Source organism: Ascaphus truei, chromosome 18 (assembly GCF_040206685.1).
Source record: "Ascaphus truei isolate aAscTru1 chromosome 18, aAscTru1.hap1, whole genome shotgun sequence".
NCBI lineage: Eukaryota > Metazoa > Chordata > Amphibia > Anura > Ascaphidae > Ascaphus > Ascaphus truei.
In genome coordinates, this window is record NC_134500.1 from 3,948,866 (window position 1) to 3,964,889 (window position 16,024).

The 16,024-nt window shown below is 48.0% G+C and overlaps 1 protein-coding gene and 1 long non-coding RNA gene across 2 annotated transcripts in view; one reads left to right on the forward strand and one right to left on the reverse strand.

The window, feature by feature from the left end:
• LOC142468744 (uncharacterized) overlaps nt 1-12,403 on the reverse strand; it is a 142,178-nt gene extending 129,775 nt beyond the window's left edge. The window contains exon 1 of the long non-coding RNA XR_012788863.1: nt 12,114-12,403. This is a non-coding gene — a long non-coding RNA (uncharacterized LOC142468744). The remainder of the gene's footprint in view (nt 1-12,113) is intronic.
• The window catches only part of SLCO3A1 (solute carrier organic anion transporter family member 3A1), a 120,553-nt gene continuing 116,818 nt past the window's right edge, over nt 12,290-16,024 (forward strand). The window contains exon 1 of the mRNA XM_075575239.1: nt 12,290-13,269. Coding sequence (XP_075431354.1) covers nt 13,105-13,269 — 165 coding nt within the window. The 5' untranslated portion in view covers nt 12,290-13,104. The remainder of the gene's footprint in view (nt 13,270-16,024) is intronic.

Genomic DNA, 16,024 nt, shown 5'->3' on the forward strand with positions numbered 1-16,024 from the left:
CGGTCTTTGCCCCCCTATAATATATCACCTTTACGTTACCGTATGTTATACGTCACCCGTGTTTTTCTCTTTTTTGTCTACTGCCTTTTCTTTTTCCCCTATGGTTGTTATTCCCCATGTTTTGTTCCCCATCTCCCTCCCTCTCCAGACTTGTGATGTTTTGTGTAGCCCTCTTTTTTCATGTTAGGCTCTCTCCTGGCCTATAATAGGGTTGGCTTATGTTATACATTTATTGTTTCAATACATTACTGTTAGTTTTCTATTGATGTCTTTGACTCATTTTTTCATACCTTGAAGCCTCTTCCAAGCTCCCTGAAGTATGTGCGAACCTTGCTAATAGGTGGGATGTTTTGTTCCCACGCCGCGATTGGTTGCACAGTGTAAAGATAGGACTTGTGCGGTTTTAAAAGTCCGTGCAGCCAGTCAGGAGGTAGATTGAACATGCTGTAAAAAGATTCACCTGAGATTCCATCTAAGATCTTTCCTGTAACCAGAGTTAACATCGTAACTAAGTATATTTTCGTATTATTTTGTAAATTAAGCTGTGTATGTTCATTGTGTGAATAAATTACAATGTATTTTATCTCCCGTTTTGCTCAATCAAAGGATCCGGGTATTTTTGTGTTAAAAGCATTGGTCTCCCGTGACAGGATTAATGCTTTTTTTTTTGTAACCAACGTGTTTAGTTATGATGACATATTCTAGCGGAACCCTGCAGGCCTGAGCTAGGCATTTAAAGCATAGCAGGCTGATAGCAGAATTTCTAGTCAATGAATCAGCATGATGTGAAATGATCCCTGCAGATTCTACATCCCAGATTCACTAATCTCTATTAGGGTATTCAACATAACGTTAACTTAGGTCACTGTTACATTACAAGTATATCGTTAACTATAATGGACGATAGTGATAATGAGATGCAAATGATATTCGACTAAGTGCTATCATCACATAGCTAATCAACTAAAGTTAAGAAGAGGAGTTTGCGTTATGCTATTTAAGTCATAGCTAAACTGGCGTTGCTCCCATGATCCCATCCAGAAATAGGGCTTTTATAGTATCTGGATGGTTGTAAATCCAAAGTTCAGTATGATTTAAATATATATGTATTGTAAGTGCACGGTTGTTAGGAGAGTAAACGAGGTTACGCTTATAGAGCAACTATCAGCAAAACTAAATCAGAAAACAGAACAATTCTATATGATATGGGAGGCCTGGCCTCAGAACTAAATATTAGGAATAAATTACAAATAAAGAACTGATCCCCAAAACGTAGATGGCTAGCGGTCTGGTAGGGGGGGGGGGCGAGGGGGGGAGGGCTGGGGAGAGGGACTAAACCCCTTCCCCCTCTCCCCGACCTACCTTGGCCCGCGAGTATCCCCTACCCCCCCCCCCCCACACCTCCCTCCTTCCCCCTCCCCTCTCTCCCCCTTCTCTCTCTCCCCCTTCTCTCTATTATTTTCTCTCTCTAACCTTTCTCCATTAATTACAGGGAAAATGAGGAGAATATGATAGATAAAGAAACGTCGTCTAAGGGTTTAAGGGTTAAGAAATGTCTTGAAATGTTATCAATACTCATAATATTGTCCTTTTGAAAATACCCGGTCCCGGGTATAGAAGAAATGCTGTACAGATACCCTTATGATACACTGCTATATCCTAACACTGTATACCCCTGTGAAAACCAATAAAAATTTTGAGAGAGGCGTGCACGACAAGGAGGTGAATGGCAGCTTAGAGTGTGAGCTCCATCCCCTCCGGCGTTTCAAATCGATCTAACTCCAGCAAAAACACAGCATCTGCATAATCCAGTATCTGCAGAACGTGTCTAAATATACAGACATGGCATCAACTAAGACTTTAAGAAAAAAAACACAGCCGGTGTCTACTTATTTTAAGAGCAAAGGGGCTGCCAGGGCTGACGTACCTGAATCTCCAGTGCAGACAGCATCAGCAGACCCAGAATTGGACTCCGCACCTGAAGAACCAGACGATATGGATATAATGAGACGTAAAGACATGAAGGAGTTTTGCACCAATATGCAACAATTCTTTAAGTCTGAGCTTTGGGCACTTCGGAAGGATGTGGACGCAATAGGGGAGCGTACGGCCGCTTTGGAACTCAGGGCAGATGAGACAGCTACATCCACAGCAGAAACACAGGCTCAAATATCCGCCTTAAAGGCACAGGTCACTTCCCTAGAGGATAAAATTGAGGACGCAGAGAACCGCGACCGGCGCTGTAACATTCGGCTGAGAGGGGTCCCAGAAACTATAACTGACCCAGAGGAATTTACTTCGAGGTGGCTGGAACATATATTTCCAGACATGGCTGCCAGAGACCTAGTGCTTGACAGATGCCACCGGGCGCTGAGGGGACGACCTCAGCAAGGAGACCCCCCAAGGGATGTGGTGCTTAGATTCCACTGTTACCGCACCAAAGAAAAAACTTGCCGAATAGCAAGGGAACTGAAGGTAGTGGAGTTTGAGAAAATAAAATTCCAAGTGTATCAGGATCTGTCACCTGCCACACTAGCAAAAAGGAGAGCAATGACCCCAGTAACCAGAACGCTAAGAGATCAAGAGATTAGATATCGCTGGCTGTTCCCATGTGCCCTCATGGTCTTTAAAAACGGAGTGACACATATCCTCAAAAATATGGAAGACACTGAGGGATTCCTTAGGAGGGTCCTAGGATCAACTCAGAGCTCCCCTCGCCATGCGGCGGCTAAAGATGGCGCCCCCGCGCAGCCATGAGCTAACCCACGACGGATACACTGAGCCCTGCATGAATGACCCTCCACTAGCCACAACCGCCAGAATCTACGGTATGGTCCAACCCCAACACTGCCCCTCATGCCCTCGGGACCGTTTGGGACCCCTCCCGTAGCCCTCACCAGTCCCTAGAGAGGGGAATCAGCGCCCGACAAAGCAGCAGGTCCTACTCACACTTTTTGCCGGCAGCCATCTTCCCCTGCTTCTTCCCTTGCTCCTTCCCCGAGGCGCGCGGGAGCTTCACTGATCTTCGCGGGCTTGTCCAGTGACGTCATCACCCCGCACCGTCTTCCCGCGAGAGCTGGATACCGGGCGCCTGCGCAGTAGAGGGAGGAAGTCTCCAGGCGCCTGCTGCCTTCTCCAAGATGGCCGCCGAGGAGTGCTGCCACGAACGGGACCTCCGGCGCCTGCGCAGAAGAGGGAGGAGGCGGGGGCGCTTACTGCCCCTACCAAGATGGCCGCCGAGGAGCGCTGCCACACGCGGGATCCCGGCGCCTGCGCAGAAGAGAGAGGAAGCGGAGGGGCTTGCTGCCCTCACCAAGATGGCGGCCGAGGAGCGCAGCCACACTGAATGAGGAGGCTGACGGGGACGCAGGCATAGAGGAGCTCTAGGCGCGCTGCAGAGAAGTGTGCATAGCAGCCTCCGCCTGTGCCTGTGCCCCAGAACTGTGGTCTTCCATATACACATACAGTATTCATATACACGCATATAAAACATTCAAACAATAAAAAGGATCTAAGGGAGGGAGGGAGGGGGGAGGGGGGGGGGAGGAGGAGGGGGAGTGGGGGGGAGGAGGAGGGGGAGTGGGGGGGAGGAGGAGGGGGGAGGGGGAAAAGGAGGAGAGGGGGATGGGGGAGGAAGGAGGAGAGGGGATGCAGATGTACACACAATAAAAAGGATCTAAGGGAAAGGGGGGTGGGGGAGGAAGGAGGAGAGGGGGATGGAGGAGAAGAAGGGGGGTGGGAGAGAGGAAGAGAGAGAGATGGGAGGAAGAGGTGGAGTGAGGGGGGAGGGAGAAGAGGTGGAAGAAAGAGGAGGTGAGGGGAGGAAGGAGAAGAAGAAGGGGGGGAGGAAGAAGAGGGGCGATTGGTTGGGTAAACAAAAAACAAGCCAATCCCACCACAGGATTCATAATATAAGGTTTAAAAATAAAATAAAAATTTACTTAAGTCCCTCGACCACGGTCTAGAGAGACTAAAGCCTATCTCTCCCTATAAAGCGCTATCTGGGAAGCTAGACTCCTGACCTGAGATACCTTAGTGATGAGTACAGGAGCCGCTAAGATGCTGAACAACGTAGCCTCCGGAGGTATATAGATAGCGCAGGCATAAGTGGGCAGGGAGACAGGTTATTTCCGCTACGTCTGTGGCACATGCACAGAGGGATCTCTGCATAGGGCTACTAGAAGACATGCAACTCACAATCTAAGAGGGGATAGGCTCCTTGGAGGGTATAGTCAGACTGACGAGGATTAATCACTTGATATGTTAGGCTCGGATTCACGGAGGGCAGGGTACATCTGTTCATCAGTGTAGATATCCTCATACATGGTAGAGTTACCCAGAAGAAAAGGGCTGCTGTGGACATGATCTTCTCAGACTGGAGGTATATGAGTTAACATTCTCCAAGGAACTAAGTAGATGAGCTCCAAATTGGTAACGTGGTTCAGGGAGGGTGACAGAAGGTTAGACACAGGGCAAAGTTTTTCGTTATGTTTGGAGGTGTTTATTGATATGCAGTTTCTGTTCCAGTTTCCATCGTTGAAGAGTTTAACGGAGTTACATATAGTAGCTGATTATGAAAAACACGCCGGCGGGATCCCCCGTATTGGCGTGCATGCATTTCCACTTTCGATCCCTGAGAAAGAGGGATCGCACACAAGTCCCAGGGAGGTCGGGTCCCAGCAAGACGGAGAGATCCCTCTATAAGACTGGACCAGGAGACCAACCCCATGGGCGCAAGAGACACACTCGGGGGCTCCCGAGGTGGATTCTTGTTTTTTTATTATTTGATGTCTCTGCAATATTGTCGTTATATATGCATGTTATTTTTTGTTTCCTCCCTAATGTTCTTACCTGCATGTGGTCCCCCATCCCCCGCCTTCCCACCCTCCCTTCCCCCCCCTCCCCCTCCCACCTCTCACCCTCCCACCTCTCCCTCCCTTCACCTCTCAGGGGAACATCGTCCACACCGTCAAAACACACAACAGATGGTACAGATGCGTCTCAGCACTACAGACCGGACATGCTCCAGGGATGGATTCTTGGGTGAGTCCAAAGATTTCACGAAGCTATCACACACACACTTTAATAAATGGCGTTGATACTTATTTCCCATAACGTACAGGGCTTTAACAACCCAACCAAACGGAAGTTGGCCTTTACAGACTATAAAAGGAAACATGCTGAAATCCTTTTTCTACAGGAGACACACTTTAGTAAATCAAGTGCCCCTAAATATCTTGACAAAGATTTCACCCAGGTTTTCACATCAGCAGCAGCAGTCAAAAAACGGGGGGTAGCTATACTATTCCGGAACAGCATTCCGTTCGAGGTGCAGTTAACTAAACGTGATACGGATGGTAGATACATCATTGTTGTAGGAACAATTAGGGGGCAGACAATCACGTTGGCCTGCTTATACGCTCCCAGCGAGAAGAACACGATCTTTTTCGATAAGTTTTTCAGAACCCTAAACTCAGTAGCCCAAGGGAGCGTCGTACTCGCGGGTGACTTTAACATAGTCATGCAACCGCACATGGATAGGTCAGGGGTCGTAGGTCAGTACAACAAAGGAGCGGGTGTATCTTTGCGCCGGGGCCTCAAGACCAACCAATTGTCAGATATATGGAGGGAACTACATCCGGCGGACAGGGATTACACTTTCTTCTCTCACCCACACGGCTCGTACAGCAGAATTGATTACTTTTTTGTGTCCTGTCAACTGGTTCCTGAGGTTACCCGAGCAGGGATCCATGATATTTCATGGTCAGACCATGCACCAATAGAGCTAAGGTGCAATAATATCCGAACTGATAGACCTGGGACGAACTGGAAACTTAATGAATCAATCTTAAAAATACCGGAAATATGTGATATTATTGGCAACGAGATTGACCAATTCTTCAATATCAATACGGGCTCTGTTGACTCACAGCTTGTCCTATGGGAAGCCCATAAAGCAACGTTACGCGGCACGTTAATAAATATCACAGCCAGACGAAAGAGAGAAAGAGAGTCCAAAATTATCAATCTCCAAAACAAATTACAGACTTTCTCCTCTAACCATAAAAGGAATTTAGACCCCAAAACCTTACAAGAGGTAAAAGATGTCAAAATTGAACTTAACATGCTACTAGCTTCCAGAGCTGACAATTCACTGAGTTGGTCAAAGAGAAAATTTTACGAGAAAGCGAACAGGCCGGATACAATGCTGGCCCGCATGCTAAAGGACAGGCAAGCTAAGTATAACATCCAAGCTATACGCTTAAAATCTGGTATCCCCACGTCTAATCCTCAGAAAATTGTAAACGAATTCGGCTCCTTCTATGAAACACTGTATAACGGTGAAAAAGTGGCACATAACTCTACAACGAGCGGTGCCCTAAGAGATTTCTTAGCCAGCTCGGAACTAGGGAGATTGACGGACACTGATAGAGCAGTTCTGAATGCTGACTTCACTATGGAAGAACTATCTCAGGCCATTAAAGAACTGAAGCCATCAAAGGCCCCTGGGCCTGATGGATTCTCAGGGCTTTACTATAAGAAATTTATAAAGCTGCTCGCCCCAAGGTTGCTCCGCATGTTTAACGCTATTTTAGCGGGAGCCCCCATCCCCAAGGAGATGTTAAAGGCGTCAATATCACTAATTCATAAAACTGGGAAAGACCCGCTAGACTGCAAAAGTTACCGGCCTATATCATTAATTAACACTGATGTTAAATTATACGCTAAATTATTGGCCAATAGACTTAGTCTCATCCTACCCAGACTTATACACCCAGATCAAGTCGGATTTATCAAGGGCCGGCAAGCAGCGGATAATACACGACGATTTATTGATCTGTTGGATTTGGCAAATAGTAAGGCAACTCAAAGCATGTTGTTAAGTCTGGATGCAGAAAAAGCTTTCGATAGGATAGACTGGCCATATCTAAAAGAGACGCTTGCGACATTTGGCTTTGGAGATCGGGTGAGTGAGGCGATTCTATCGCTGTACTCTGACCCCACCGCCAGGGTCATACACCAAGGCTACCCCTCTCTGCCATTCCAAATAAAGAGTGGCACGAGACAGGGCTGCCCATTATCCCCGCTTTTATTTGCCCTATGTATCGAACCACTGGCGGCACAAATCAGAGGAAACCCAGACATCTCAGGGTTAAACGCATACTCCCAGACCCATAAAGCGGCCCTGTATGCGGATGACATCCTCTTGATTATCACAAAACCCCTTACATCCCTACCAAACCTCTTCGACCTACTAGATCGATTTTCTAAGGTCTCCGGCTTCAAAATCAATCAATCCAAATCGGAAGCCCTCAACATCAACCTCCCTAGACACATGGAGAAATTACTAAAATTAAATTTCAAATTTAATTGGCAACAAAACCACATAAAATACCTGGGTGTCCACATCACCAAAACTGTAAAAGACGTGTACAATGCAAATTACCCCAACCTGATTCGGACCTTAAAATCTGATTTACGGAAGTGGACATCCAAAAGGATATCCTGGATTGGACGTATCCATAGTGTCAAAATGAATTTACTCCCCCGTTTATTATACCTCTTCCAAACTCTCCCAGTGCCACTCAGTTGGAGGGACTTGCACTCACTTCAATCTGAAATATCCAAATTCATCTGGGGAGGTAAAAAACCAAGAGTAAGTAAATTAAATATGAAACGATCTGTGGCGGCGGGCGGCCTGGCTGTACCCTGCCTGGTATCATATTACAAGGCGGCACAATTAAGTCAGATTGTACAATGGCATTCTAACCCAAAGTTAAAGAGATGGGTGGAATTAGAAAATGCTGCATGTGCACCTCTGGAACTGAGCAGCTTAATTTGGTTACCTAAAACGGCGCGAAAATTTACCGCCATGCCGCTCTCCTCGATGACCAACTCAGTGTCAATTTGGGAGTCTACGAAATTTCGGTATTCCCTTACGACAAAACATTCTATGGCAACACCCATTTGGAATAACCCTGATTTCGCTCCAGGTCTATCAGTCAGTAATATCTCAATCTGGAGACAGAGGGGCTACAATCGGATTAGAGATCTGGAGGGTCACGACAGAAAAATCAAAACATTCGACCATATCAGGGAAGAAAAAGAGATCCCTCACTCAGAATTCTTTAGATACCTCCAGATCAGGGCATTTTATAACAAACTTGCCCCATACCCCCTATTAACATCTTTCGAAAAGCTCTGTCTGGCTGAGACCGACACGAAGGGACTTACATCTCAGCTATACGGAGAAGTGATCAGTTCTGGTGAACATGAGCAGCAGATACCCTCATTCCGTTCTCAATGGGAAACAGATCTGGGAGAAAACTTAGAAGATGAAGAATGGAGCGCCATATATATGGCCACAGCGAAGAGCTCCATATGCACCACGCTCAAGGAGAACGCATATAAAGTCCTAATGCGATGGTACCTCACCCCACTGAAATTATCAAGGTTTGTGCCGGGTTCCTCTCCCCTGTGCCCCCGCCAGTGCGGAGGAACAGCCGACCTGTTACATATGCTGTGGTCTTGTCCACGGATCTCTCCACTGTGGGAAGCGATTAGACATTGGATACAGAGACTGTTCGATCTCACCATTCCCCCAGACCCGTGGTTGTTCCTACTGAACAGGCCATTGACGGGCCTTTCCAAAACAAATAACAAACTAATTGCCCATTTCGCAATTGCAACGCGGTGCGAGATCGCAGCATTATGGAAACAATCTGATATTCCAACCATCCCAAAGATTCGGAATTGAATTTGGTTCATTTGCCAGATGGAAAAATTAACGAGTTTAGTTAACGATACTGGTGACAATTTTCTAAAAGTCTGGACGCCTTGGCTGGCACAGACAGATATCCCGGGGATTGAGAGGTCCTCAATATGGCTCTGATAACAGTAGGTGCGTTCTCCTTGGGAGGGGCTTACAGGAAGTATTCTATTCACCCAGGACCCCTTATAGCAACATTATAACATAAGTAATAAGAGAGACGACTCAGCTTGCAAACATCTGCGATGCTTAGCACGGAGCCACGTGCCGCACATACTACCAATGCACTCCCCCTACCTCACCCCCAACCTACCCCTCTCCCCTCCCCTCCCCATCCCGCCTCAATTTTTTTTTTTTTTTTTTTTTTTTTTTTCTGTGAGTATGTATTGTCTCCCCTTTTAAGTTGAGTTATATGTGTCTGTTTGTCCATTTAAGTAGAGTCGGCTTGGACTATATAGTCCACACCAAAGTACCCGGAAGACCGGGTCCCGAAGCACAGCAGGACCTCGTTGTTACTTATATAATTGTTAAAATATTGTTTGCATACAAGACAAAAGTATTCTGTAATGTATTTTATGCTGTCTTGATTCAATAAAATTTAAGTTATAAAAAAAAAAAAAAAATTTTGAAACAAAAAAATATATATGTATTATAATAAAAATCGCATTATTTCCATCTCTCTCTTTCCACTCCTGCAAAATACCTATTTTGGAGTCCGAATCGGAGTAACGCCACGACATACGTATCGTCACGACATACGTAACGTCACATTAATGGAAGATAATGCAATGTTTTGCTACAATAACGTGACATTGAGCCTATGTTATAAGATGTCGTATGGACTTTCATTTTACATACAATTAGCTTTGTGGATACCATTTTAACTTGGCAAATAACGTCCCTTGCTGTTTTAAGCACGTTTAGGTTATTTGCCCTAATGTAACGAAGTTTAGTTGCTAGATGTTCAGTGCTTTTTGTGTGTGTCTGTTTTGTTAAACATATGAGTGCAGGTTTTATTGTTAAGTAATTCAGCTTTAGATTCATTACATCCCACTCAAAGTGAACATAGTACAGTATATAACAGCAGTCAAATATATATGTTTCTATTATGTGGATGGAACAGGAGCCTTCCAATAATTACAGTTATATTGGTGCTAAAATGCAGATTAATTGCATGTTGATACCTTTGAATAGACCAACATAATAGTTCTTCGTAGATGAAATGATACCGTACATAGCATTCAGGACCTCTCAGGTCTCTTCATCATATGTATATCTCCACAAGTGCACATGAAGAAGAGAAGGGAGGAATTAAAGTGTGTACATAACAATGTCAGCTAGGAAGAATGATCATCTTATAATGTATCACGTTCTGCAATATATCTAGCCCTCCAACTGGCCAAAGCGCAGAATATCCCCCCTAATATCCCACCGTAGTACACTATATCCCACCATAGCGCACCATATCCCATCGTAGCGCACCATATCCCACCATAGCACACTATATCCCACCATAGCACACTATATCCCACCATAGCACACTATATCCCACCGTAGCACACTATATCCCACCATAGCACACCATATCCCACCTTAGCGCACCCTATCCCACCATAGCGCACTATATCCCACCATAGCACACTATATCCCACGTAGCACACTATATCCCACCGTATCACACTATATCCCACCATAGCACACCATATCCCACTTTAGCGCACCATATCCCACCATAGCGCACTATATCCCACCTTAGCGCACCATATCCCACCATAGCACACCATATCCCACTTTAGCGCACCCTATCCCACCATAGCGCACTATATCCCACCTTAGCGCACCATATCCCACCATAGCGCACCATATCCCACCATAGCGCACTATATCCCACCGTAGCGCACTATATCCCCCCATAGAGCACCATATCCCACCATAGCGCACTATATCCCCCCATAGCGCACTATATCCCACCATAGCGCACTATATCCCACCATAGCGCACTATATCCCACCATAGCGCACTATATCCCACCGTAGCGCACTATATCCCACCGTAGCGCACTATATCCCACCATAGCGCACTATATCCCACCATAGCGCACTATATCCCACCATAGCGCACTATATCCCACCATAGCGCACTATATCCCACCATAGCGCACTATATCCCGCCATAGCACACTATATCCCGCCGTAGCGCACTATATCCCACCGTAGCGCACTATATCCCACCATAGCGCACTATATCCCACCATAGCGCACTATATCCCACCATAGCGCACTATATCCCACCATAGCGCACTATATCCCACCATAGCACACCATATCCCACCTTAGCGCACCCTATCCCACCATAGCGCACTATATCCCAACATAGCACACTATATCCCACCATAGCACACTATATCCCACCATAGCACACTATATCCCACCGTAGCACACTATATCCCACCATAGCACACCATATCCCACCTTAGCGCACCCTATCCCACCATAGCGCACTATATCCCACCATAGCACACTATATCCCACGTAGCGCACTATATCCCACCGTATCACACTATATCCCACCATAGCACACCATATCCCACTTTAGCGCACCATATCCCACCATAGCGCACTATATCCCACCTTAGCACACCATATCCCACCATAGCGCACCATATCCCACCATAGCGCACTATATCCCACCGTAGCGCACTATATCCCCCCATAGAGCACTATATCCCACCATAGCGCACTATATCCCCCCATAGCGCACTATATCCCACCATAGCGCACTATATCCCACCATAGCGCACTATATCCCACCATAGCGCACTATATCCCACCATAGCGCACTATATCCCGCCGTAGCGCACTATATCCCACCGTAGCGCACTATATCCCACCATAGCGCACTATATCCCACCATAGCGCACTATATCCCACCATAGCGCACTATATCCCACCATAGCGCACTATATCCCACCTTAGCGCACCATATCCCATCATAGCGCACTATATCCCACCATAGCGCACTATATCCCACGTAGCGCACTATATCCCACCATAGCGCACTATATCCCACCATAGCGCACTATATCCCACGTAGCGCACTATATCCCACCATAGCGCACTATATCCCACGTAGCACACTATATCCCACCATAGCGCACTATATCCCACCATAGCGCACTATATCCCACGTAGCGCACTATATCCCACGTAGCGCACTATATCCCACCCGAGGGGACAGTGACGTCTGCTCCGTGTATCCCGAGATCCCCAAATCATTTGTCACAGTGCAGCATGTTTAAATGTTTGTAATAATGTTATCACATCACTCTGTGCCCAGGACATACAGGGAAACCAGCGCTGACCCTCACCGTCATTTATTTCCTGGTCAAATATGTATCAACATAATAGCTGAAATGTTCATTGTCACAGGATTCGGAGTCTTGGCCCAAACAGGAGACATTGAAAAGCTTCCCATCCACTAGAGGTCAGCTGTGAGATGTGGCTGCTAGTAACAGGATCAGAGCAGGGGGGCCTGCAGCCATTTGCCTGGGAATACTGTGTCTGTGTTATGGGCAAGCTGAGAATTACCTCTCCCCCTCTCCCAGCTGCAGGACCCTTCCCCAGCTCTCCCCCTCTCCCAGCTGCAGGACCCTTCCCCAGCTCTCCCCCTCTCCCAGCTGCAGGACCCTTCCCCAGCTCTCCCCCTCTCCCAGCTGCAGGACCCTTCCCCAGCTCTCCCCCTCTCCCAGCTGCAGGACCCTTCCCCAGCTCTCCCCCTCTCCCAGCTGCAGGACCCTTCCCCAGCTCTCCCCCTCTCCAAACTGCAGGACCCTTCCCCAGCTCTCCCCCTCTCCCAGCTGCAGGACCCTTCCCCAGCTCTCTCCCTCTCCCAGCTGCAGGACCCTTCCTCAGCTCTCCCCTCTCCCAACTGCAGGACCATTTCCCAGCTCTCCCCCTCTCCCAGCTGCAGGACCCTTCCCCAGCTCTGGGAAAGCTGCAGGACCCTTCCCCAGCTCTCCCCCTCTCCCAGCTGCAGGACCCTTCCCCAGCTCTGAGAAAGCTGCAGGACCCTTCCCCAGCTCTGCCCCTCTCCCAGCTGCAGGACCCTTCCCCAGCTCTCCCCCTCTCCCAGCTGCAGGACCCTTCCCCAGCTCTGGGAAAGCTGCAGGAGATTGGGCTGGCTCTTTCTAAGCTCCTGTGATTGCAACAAGGCAGTGAGAGGGAGGGGGGAGGAGAGAGGAGAGGGAGGCAGGAGCAGCAGCGCATCATCCAGGAGGCAGGAGAGGGGTCTGCTATCCGGGTCCCTGGGTATTGCAGGAGGCACCGGGTGGAAAGATGCCGGGTACGAAAAGCAGGAGCGCCAGCGCCAGGAGTGGGGATGCGCCAGGAGAAGAGGCGCAGAGGAGCAAGAAGAAGGCTTCCTGCTTTTTAAACATCAAGATCTTCCTGGTGTCTGAGTGCGCCCTGATGCTGGCGCAGGGCACGGTGGGCGCTTACCTGGTGAGTAACTTAGCGCATTGGGGAGGGGGGACGCAGCGCAATGCCAGGACACGCACTATGTATATTTAATGCCCGGTGCTCAGGTTACAGAGGGAGAGACGGGGACTTTCCTCTGCACATCACAGCGCTGCCAGCTCACCCTGCACAGGGAGCCCATGCAATGCGGGACATCTGCAGGCTGCAGGGGGGAGTATATAACACATGGGTGTCACATGTAGTATTATAGCACAGGGTGATTCTGCATGGAGTATATAACACATGGGTGTCACATGTAGTATTATAGCACAGGGTGATTCTGCATGGCAGGGTGCAGGGGGGAGTATATAACACATGGGTGTCACATGTAGTATTATAGCACAGGGTGATTCTGCATGGCAGGGTGCAGGGGGGAGTATATAACACATGGGTGTCACATGTAGTATTATAGCAGTATGATTCTGCATGGCAGGGTGCAGTGTGCATATACACTGCTGTTATATATAGGCAGGGTGCATATATACTGCTGTTATATATAGGCAGGGTGCATATATACTGCTGTTATATATAGGCAGGGTGCAGGGTGCATATATACTGCTGTTATATACAGGCAGGGTGCATATATACTGCTGTTATATATAGGCAGGGTGCATATATACTGCTGTTATATATAGGCAGGGTGCATATATACTGCTGTTATATATAGGCAGGGTGCAGGGTGCATATATACTGCTGTTACAGCAGCATGGTTTTATAAGGGAATAATAGCAACACTGTCACACTATTAAATTGAGCAGTGATGCTTGTGGTATTGCATGCTATAGTATAGATAATAATAGTGGTAACTCAGGAGGGGCAGCCAGGCGATGCACAGGGGGGTTGCATTTACAGACAGGTAAGGGAGGGCAGCGTGAGGTGCTGCTGCAGTGTGTCTGAGCTGCGCAAACTTACCAGGAGCATTGGAGTAAGTTGTGCACTTTGTGTCCCTGAGACTGAGCTCAGCATAAGGTGGGGACATTCCCAGCATTTGGGTCACACACAGCACACACCGCACACACCACACACACACCACACACACCACACACACCACACACACACCACACACACCACACACACCACACACACCACACACTGCACACACACCACACACTGCACACACAGCACACACCGCGCACACAGAACACACACAACACACAGCACACACAGCCAGGATGGGTCACACACAGCACACACCACACACAGCACACACAGCCAGGATGGGTCACACACAGCACACACCGCACACACACCACACACCACACACAGCACACACAGCCAGGATGGGTCACAGCTGCTGCTTAAGGGCAAGAGGAGCCTTCAGGGGAAAACGTGAAACAGAAGAAGGGATCAGGGAAAAAACAGCCTGCAATGCCCCTACTGTACATTACGTCCTGGGACGCCCCTACTGTACATTACATCCTGGGACGCCCCTACTGTACATTACATCCTGGGACGCCCCTACTGTACATTACATCCTGGGACGCCCCTACTGTACATTACGTCCTGGGACGCCACTACTGTACATTACATCCTGGGATGCCCCTACTGTACATAACATCCTGGGACGCCCCTACTGTACATTACATCCTGGGATGCCCCTACTGTACATTACATCCTGGGACGCCCCTACTGTACATTACGTCCTGGGACGCCCCTACTGTACATTACATCCTGGGATGCCCCTACTGTACATTACATCCTGGGACGCCCCTACTGTACATTACATCCTGGGATGCCCCTACTGTACATTACATCCTGGGATGCCCCTACTGTACATTACATCCTGGGACGCCCCTACTGTACATTACATCCTGGGATGCCCCTACTGTACATTACATCCTGGGATGCCCCTACTGTACATTACATCCTGGGATGCCCCTACTGTACATTACATCCTGCAATGCCCCATCTGTACATTACATCCTGGGATGCCCCTACTGTACATTACATCCTGGGATGCCCCTACTGTACATTACATCCTGGGGGCTGGATAAAAAACACGCTGAAGAGGATGGGTGCTAAAGGCAAAAAATCCTAGTCAATGAGCAGCATAGCAAGCAGAGGGGGCCAAGCACACCAAAAAGGAGTAAAAGATGGAATTCATGCAAAGAGATCATTTAATGACTATACAAGTCAAGAGTATCCAACGTCTCGGTGCAGTGCACCTTCATCAGGGGTATGTGTGGTCATTAAATAATCTCTTTGCATTAATTCCATCTTTTACTCCTTTTTTTGGTGTGCTCGGCTCCCACTGAGAAAACGTGGCCGTCGCTGTGCAAACTGCAAAACGGGTGAGAAAATGCACTTTAGTTACAGATAAGGCACTCAAAAAAGGAACTAAGAAATCCTCCTATTAGTCCTGTAGAGACTTCACCCCCTGCCCTCAGTACCAAGGGTCAGCTTGCCTCCATACCTGGGGCTTCCTCCAGCAAGGCCACATCGCCTATATATCTACATCCCCTGTGTTATTATTACCTCTGCTTGACAACCCACGGTCCATCACCACACTAGTCATATCTCTGTTGCCATTTGGGAGATGCCAACTGTGGAAGGCAGCAAATGTATGTGGTCTTTAGACGTTTGCGGGGTCTACTATCCCCTTGTATTACAATGACAACACTTTTATTTTCCTTGGGGATTGGACCCTGAGCTTGGGCAGTAAGATGAGTATCCAACCAGCTGCCTCCAAAGGGAATCAAACATCGAAGTGCCTGATGTAATGAAAAGAAATGTGACAAGC